At 51.2% G+C, this 8,278-nt stretch overlaps 1 protein-coding gene across 1 annotated transcript; it reads left to right on the top strand.

Moving 5' to 3' along the window:
• On the top strand, positions 4,009-6,831 carry CHAC1 (ChaC glutathione specific gamma-glutamylcyclotransferase 1; the record flags this gene model as incomplete). The annotated part of the gene is made up of 3 exons (XM_021084905.1): positions 4,009-4,416; positions 4,834-4,869; positions 5,700-6,831. Coding segments are annotated over 3 exons (846 nt in total), but the record flags the coding sequence as incomplete, so codon positions are not given.

The raw sequence follows: 8,278 nt of genomic DNA, 5'->3' as shown, positions 1-8,278 counted from the left end.
GGAGGCAATACTCATCACCTCTCACGAGCTAGTACCTCTGTGGGCATGACGTCTGCAGCCCCTCCCTGTGGGGATTTTAGGAGGAAAGATGGGTTGGTTGCTGCAGATGTTGGAGAGGAACTGGCTGATGTGGGTGGTTTACTGCCTGGGAATGTCCCCCTGGGAGGGAAGGAGACAGATGTTGGCAAGGATAAGAAAGGAATGGGAACAGGGGAGGCAAGTTCCTGGGAAGATGGCCAAGACCCCTGGGCCAACTTTTGTGGGGATTCCTATTTTGAGAGGGTCAAGGTTGAATCTGTCTGGCAGGATTCCTCCTCTGTGGAACCCAAGTGCCCTGGCCTTTTCCAAGAGCTTCTCTTCTTCTACTTACCTTTGCAGAGAACCTCCAATGAACTAGCACTGTGTTGGTTCCCTTGGGCCCTCAAAGATGAAGTCTGCTCTTAGGGAACTCTCAAGTTTATGGGAGGCAGGATGTCAAATGCCCACCAGCAAGGAGACTCTGGGGCTGGACTGTATGCCTTGGGCCCCAGGCTCTGAGACTTGCTGTTGCGTCACCGCGGCGGGTTACCTGACTTTCCTGTGTTCCAGTCTGCTCATCTGTGAAATAATATTTATCTAACAAAGCAGCAGAGAAGTTTGTAATTAGAATTGATGTAAAAGTGCTTGGCAGACTGCCTAGTTCATATAAGCACTCAAATGTTTCTGTTCTAAGTATGAGGTGGAAAGGACAGAAGTGAGGTAAGGGATCTGGGAGCAGAGGAGGGAGAGCCTAACTCTGCCTGGAGCAAGAGCTGGTTACTGATGACCTCACCAAAGGAGTTATTAAAACCTGGAGCTTTTTTGTTTGTTTGTTTTGTTTGTTTGTTTAGGGCTGCACTTTCGGCATATGGAAGTTCCTGGGCTAGAAGTTGAATTGGAGCTGCACTGCCGGCCTACACTACAGCCACAGCAACTCAGGGTCTGAGCCACATCTGTGACCTACACCACAGTGGTGGCAATGCTGATCCTTAACCCACTGTGCCAGGCTGGGGATGGAACCCTTGCCACCACAAAGACAACACCAGGTACTTAACCTGCTGTGCCGTAGTGGGAACTCCTGCTTTAATAGTTTGAATCATAGTGCATGTGACAGTTGCTCTTTTGCTTTTTTTTTTTTTTGCCTTACTATGCAATCATAAGCATTTTTATTACATTATCTTCCTAACGGATTTTTATTTAAAAAAATTTTCCCCTAAATATAGGAGGTTTATATTCTCTTTAAAAACTTCTAGACAATCTGAATTGGTACAAAAAAGAAAGTGCAGGGTTCTCCTGTGTCCAGAAGGTTAAGGATCCAGCATTGTCACTGCAGCCACTTATGTTGCTGCTGTGGCTGGGGATGGATACCTGGCCTGGGAATTTCTACTTGCTGCAGGTGTGGCCAAAAAAAAAAAAAAGAGAAAGTCCTACTATTCAGAGATAATCATTGAGCATTTTTATGTGTTCTTCTAGATTTTTTTCTATGCAAATAACACATGCCATCTTTTTAAGTTTAAATCATTATATTAGGTTATTTTAAAATCTGTTTTTCACTTAATTATATATTCATCATAGATTCTAATGACTGTATACAGATTTAATTTTATGTCTATATTAAATTTATGTAACAATTCATCTATTGCTGGATATTAAGTTGTGTGTGTATATCTGCAGTATGTGGATCAACCATAATTACTTAAACATTTAGCTATTTTTGGATATTTAAGTAGCTTTTCTTCTTTTGTTTTTGGTATAGTGTTGGAGACCACAGAATAGCTGAACTCTGCAGAAGGCGAATATCTATGGATTAGAGTTCTAAAGTACAGAGTCTCCTTCAAAGACAAGATAAAGGACTTATGTATTAACCATGTTATTCTATAAGCAGCTGCACTATGTCCTAAGGATACCCCCTTTGATATCACTAAGAAGATAACCTTGTTATTGCCTATGCCTGTTCCTGCCCACTAATCTTGTCACCTTCCTTAATCCCACTAATAATCGCATCACCTTTCTTAATAAAAATCATGAGGGCTAAAACCTAGGCACCTGCACATCCCTCTTCCAGGATTCCCCGTTGCCTTGCAGCACTGGATGCGGCAGTATAGTAAATAACAATGCACTGAAAAATCTTGAGGAATTTGGCTTTTCCCATATTTTGAATAATTTCCTGGAGTGGAAGTATTAGGTCAAAGGGCAGGGACATTTTATGATTCTCGATTTGTATCACCAAGTTGCTTTTTCAAAGGGCTATTTTGTCAATACAGATACTCCCAGCAATGTGTTAGTACCAGTTTCCCACTTTCCACCCCACTACTCACAAGGTGGTAGATGGAGGGGGGAATATTTTCCTAAGCAGCTAGCAGCAAAGGAGGTGCTCAAATGGACTAAAGGGGACAGGATAGAGAGGAGAAGAGAAGAGGGGAGACTGAACATGGGGAATGGAGAGAAAGAGAAAAATAACCAGAAATGACCATTTGCCTGTATTTTTTCCAACTGGAAAAATTATTCATGCTCCTCGTTTTTGGGTTTTTTACCCAAATTTTTCCACAAATATTTACTTTTAACATGGAAAGTCTTAGTCTGGTGACAGGCTCTGCTAACAGTTTAGGTACATTATTTCTTTAACTAATTTTTTTTTTTGGCTGTGCCTGTGGCATGTGGAAGTTTGCAGGATAGGAATCAAACCCACTTCACAGCAGCAATCCAAGCCACAGAAGAAGCAACACCAGATACTTAAACTGTTGTGCCACAAGATAACTCCCATCTTTTACTAATATTAATGTGTTACTTGTTTTGTTTTTAAAGATCTAGCTTCATACTATACACTCCATAGTCCAACATTCCTACTGGAAAATATATCTTAGGCACCTTTGGAATGGTTCAGTGTGCAGATAATTTTTAGTTTAAATATCTAATTAGAACCGTATGAGAAGCAATACTGTCATTTTCCCTGCCAGGGGCCTCACCCTGTTCCTATCAGGAGTCCCTCGGAGCCAGTTCTACCGCCTCTGCTTCCCTTTTCCAGTCAGACAGCCCCTGGCCGCTGCTTAGAAAGTTAACCTCAGGTGGCCTGTGGACCTTCTGTGGGTCGGGAAGCCAGTAGCCAAGGGCAAAGGGCCCCTACAGTCCTCTGGGTGCCTCAATTTGACCCTCCTTGCTGTCGGGTCAGAACTAAACCCATCGCCTTGAGGCATAACTGGCCCAGCTTTCCTGTCTTTATGGCTTTTCTCTGCAGGTCCGGTCACTACCTTCAAAATGAAGACGGCACTTCCAAGCGCTCTGACCCGCTTTCCCTTGAGACTATTTGGGCTCAACGGCGTCCCATTCCTAGCCCGGGGCGTAGCCCTCACGTGAGGCCCATAAGCTTGGGACGCCGGGTCTGACTCAGTCTCTCGCAGCCTCTGCAAAACCCCTTGCCAACCCCGTGACTCAGTTTCTCCACTTGCTCACGCGCGCCAACGGCGTGAGGCACCTGTGCGGAATGCGGAGGTGCCTCCAACAGCTTCTCCAGGGTACATGCTCCCAGGCCAAGTCCCAGAGACGGGCATTTACGCCGCCCAGAGCGCTCCTTCTGGATGTGTCCTGCACTGGCCTTGGTAATGAGTTCGTGCAGCCGGAGGTGGCAGTGACTCCGCCAGGTGCACCGGCAGGACTGCTTGGGAGATACAGGCCTGAGGCCCGACCGCCATGGTTCCCGAGGGACCCAGGCCATGGAGGGGCTGCCGTCGAGACGACCGGTGCCCGTGTCCGTGCCCACTGCCCGCCGCCTGACGCAATCCGAGGCACCCTTGCTGCATGCGGGAGCTGGGGAAACCTCCCCCGCCGTTGCATCACTCCTCAAGGTTTGCTACTGAGGTGGAGCTGAACCAATCAGCCGGAGAGCTGGGCCTGGGACAGGCCGCGCAGTTACCCACTCAGAGGGCTCCGCGGTTAACCGAGCAGCAAAGTACGAAGGTGATTGGCCAGAAGAGATTTGTCCCGCCCCAATAACCGCGGCAGCTGGCAAAGGTAGGTGGGGCTTCCTGGCCGGAGGGTTTAAAGGGTGCCTCGGACCGGGCCGCGCAGCTGGAGCGACCAAGCGGTGCCAGGCCAGGTGTGCGCGTCCGTCGGTCCTTCCGTGCCCCCGCCGGAGACCAGCCCCGGAGGCCGCCCGGGCCCGTCCCTGTGCCCGGCACCATGAAGCAAGAGTCTGCAGCCCAGAACACCCCGCCAGCCTCACCGTCCCCCTCGCCGCACCCCCAGGACGACAGCGACCCCCAAGCGTTGTGGATTTTCGGGTACGGCTCCCTGGTGTGGAGGCCCGACTTCGCCTACAGCGACAGCCGGGTGGGCTTCGTGCGCGGCTACAGCCGCCGCTTCTGGCAGGGAGACACCTTCCATCGGGGCAGTGACAAGATGGTGAGCATGCAACCATGCCCGAGTGAATGAAGAGGCTGGGGGCAGAATAGTGGGCTCCTTACCCATGCCCTGGAATGTCCGGGCCCGTTTGGGCAGAGGGTGACTCCATCCTGATGGGGGAAATGTGACCTGTTGGGGGGACGGGGGGGCGGGGGGCGTGGGGCGGGTGTTCTGGCTTAAATTTTTGTGCCTAGTGGGTCACTGTATAATGGCTCCAGTCTGATCCTGTCGACCACCGTATTGATGAATATTTTTGATTGCAAATCTGAGCCACTGCCATGTCTATTTCTCCTGCACTGGCTCTCTGAGGCCTGGGACAGAAGGGTTAATAAGGATTTCTTCAACCACTGATGGCAGAGCTCATTCCTAACTTGTTTCCCCCCCACCCCCACCCCCCAACCTCTCTTCTCTCCTTAGCCTGGTCGTGTGGTAACCCTCCTTGAAGATTGTGAGGTAAGTGCCAGAGTCAAGAGAGAAACCCAGCATGGAGGGATGTGGGTCCTTGGCTGCAGCCTAGATTAGATGTCCCTCTGGCTGAGGGGAAGGGTGGTCTTGGTAAGCTCTTCTCACAAGAATCACCTGAGGATCTTGTTAAAAATGTAGATTTTAGGAGTTCTTTTATGGCTGTGGCACAGTGTGTTAAAGAGCTGGCATTTTTACTGCAGTGGCTCAGGTCACTGCTGTGGCATGGGTTGGATCCCTGGCCCAAGAACTTCCACATGCCGTGGGTGTGACAAAAAAATAAAAATTTTAAAAATGTAGGTTTTTGGAGTTCCTGTTGTGGTGCAGTGGAAACGAATCCAACTAGGAACCATGAAGTTGTGTGTTCGATCCCTGGCCTCGCTCAGTGGGTTAAGGATCTGGTATTGCTGTGAGCTGTGGTGCAGGTCGCAGATTCTGCTCAGATCTGGTGTGGCTGTAGTATAGGCTGGCAACTGTAGCTCCAATTAGACCCCTAGCCTGGGAACCTCCATATGCCGCAGGCGTGGCCCTAAAAGAAAAAAAAAAAAAGTAGATTTTAATTTAATAACATTTAGTGTGGACTGAAACTCATTCCTAACAAGCTTACAGGTGATGCCAATGGTTCTCAGACATTACTCTAATAGGATTTCTGTTCTTGAGACCAACTTATCAAAACCCTATTAAGGGAGAATGGGGGCTTGATGAATTTCTACTAGAGGGCTCATCAGCCCTCTGTCAACCTTCCTTAACAGAGCAGAGTCCTGGGGGGTGGGCCGAGAAGGAGCTGTGTGACTGACCTCGGTGCCCATGTTTTCTCCTAGGGCTGCACTTGGGGCGTGGTGTACCAGGTGCGTGGAGAGCAGGTGAATGAGGCCCTGAAGTACCTGAATGTGCGGGAGGCAGTGCTCGGTGGCTATGACACCAAGGAGGTCACCTTCTACCCTCAAGATAGCCCTGACCAACCACTCAAGGCACTGGCCTACGTGGCCACCCCGCAGAACCCTGGTTACCTGGGCCCTGCGCCCGAGAAGGCCATCGCTACACAGATCCTGGCCTGCCGAGGCTTCTCTGGCCACAACCTTGAGTACTTGCTACGCCTGGCGGACTTCATGCAGCTCTGTGGGCCCCAGGCACAGGACGAGCACCTGGCAGCCATCGTGGATGCTGTAGGAACCATGCTGCCCTGCTTCTGCCCCACTGAGCAGGCTTTGGCACTGGTCTGAGGGGCTGAGCCCCTGCAGGGAGTGCCTACGTGGATGCTGAGGCCAGGTCCCCACTCCAGTGCACACAGACAGACTTGACACAGCTGGGGCCCTCTGAGAGACCTTGGTGGTTGGCTGGGAGCCTCTCTTAAGCCCCTGCCTGTCTGCCCCAGCCCCCAGCTCTCTTGCTTGACACTGACTACTTGAAACTTTATTTATTGCACCATGTTGGTGTGGTGGGCAGGGTGGGGGGCCTGCCCTGGACACAGGGGCCCTGCTGAGCGGTGCCCTATCCCAGGCACCTGGTGCCTGACCAGATTCCCCCCAGTGCTGCTGCTAACCCCATACTACCCAGGCCTCTACCTCCCCAGGGAGCCTCCAAGAGCCTTGACCTCTGCCCCCCAGCCCAGACCAACCATTTCATAGCCCCAGAAATACCACTTGCCAAAGGTCCCAGTCTGCTGTTGAGGGTGTGGGAGGGAGTGAGGAGAGGCAGCCCTACAAGAACTGAGGCTCCTGCCAGTCCTGCTCATCCTCCAGGTGCCCAGGGCAGAGCTGGATTTGGAGCCCAGACACAGCTGCTGAGGCTGTATCTGGTCCTCTTACCCATTTGGCTTTGTTTCCCTGTCCCTCTTTCTGTCTGGACCACTCCTGTCTGTCAGTCTATTCCTGGGAAGCTCATTGCTAAAGGCTCTGGAACCTTCCCAGTCTGTCCCATACCTTTATCCATAAACTGATCTCATTATCTATGCTCTGCTGGAATGTGGTTCTTTCTTCAGATCCGGGGTTGGGACCAATAGATGGTAAAGCCCTGAAAGGCTCATAAGTAGGGACAGGGCTCCTGATACATCCCTATCCCCTTCTCCCAGAGAGGGGGCAGCTGAGGACACAGGACTACCAGATTATATCACTCCTGTGACACTATTCACGTCTTAGTGTACACAAAGGATGCCCCCTGAGGCATGCAGAATTCAGCCAGGCAGCTCCACTTGGCTGCCCTGTGAGCAGTCCTTGCCACCCATTTGGTACCCTGCTTCTCCCCCTCAGATGCCCTGAAGAGACTGGCAGGCTTGGAGTTCAGACCAGGTCTTCCTCCAGTTGCAGTGTCAGCTGCTGCCTCTTGTGGACAGTGAGGCTAGACCTCTGGCCTCCTGCTAAAGGAACCATGTAGGTTAAAGGAGCTTAAAGAGTAAGGTGATGACAACTTGTGAGACAATTCTGAAAGTGCAGGTCTGGAGGACCTGGTGGCCCTTAAGTCAAAGGGTGGTCCAGGGGCTCATTCTTATCACCTGGGCCTCTGGTGTGGGTTGTGCCTTCTCACTTATGCTGACCTGCTACGACTCTCGCCCACGGTGGGATGAATTACAAGGTGCCCCCCAGGCAGCTGCTTGTTCACCATCTACATGCCCCTGACTACTCTTCCCTCACCCTGGTCCCCAGGGGCAAATCCCAGCCCCCAAGATCTCAGCCTGGCCCTTGAATCCTCAACTGTAAATGGCCCTTGGGTTCATCCTCTACTTCTGGATCTGCAGAATGGATGAGGGGCCCAGAGGAAGCATTAACAGCAGAAGAGCCTGGCTCCAACCCAGCCTCTTCTTCGTCATTGACCCAGTGACCTCCAGAAAAGTACTCAGCCTCTGAGCTGCTGTGTGGTATGTGTTGCTGCCACTCTTGTTGTGCCTGGTGCCCTGGTTTGGTCTGTGTGTCCCCAGCAGGGTCAGCTCTGAACAAGTTGGGCAACTGTTGTGCCTGGGGAGTGTGCACATGTGTTGGCAGTCTGTGTCTTGGCCATTGATGGGAAAAATGTGGAATCCAGCCAGGTTCTTCTGGGAGCTCAGAACAACACAACAACGGGAGACAGTGGGTGGCAGGGAGCCCTGGGAGGCCACCTCCTGTGCCAGGGCAGGGCCAGACAGCCAGTCTGGGTGTTCACAGTAGAGCCCTGCTCTATACTGAATGGGAGTGTAGAGGGCTGCTTGCTGGCTACACATGGGCTTGCATTCTTCAAGCCATTCATTCAGCAAGTACTTACTAAGCTGCTACTATATGCCAGGCACCCATCTAGGCACTGGGGATATAGCAGGAAAGAAATCCTCTTCAAGGAACTTCAAATGTGACCATTTGACATGAAATGTGTCATGATGGGAATAGAGCACCGGCTTAGAAAGGGCTCTTGTGCCTGAGGGGCTGGTGAGGTG

Source organism: Sus scrofa, chromosome 1, assembly GCF_000003025.6.
Source record: "Sus scrofa isolate TJ Tabasco breed Duroc chromosome 1, Sscrofa11.1, whole genome shotgun sequence".
NCBI classification, from domain to species: Eukaryota; Metazoa; Chordata; class Mammalia; order Artiodactyla; family Suidae; genus Sus; species Sus scrofa.
This window is presented reverse-complemented; position numbering and strand designations above follow the sequence as displayed.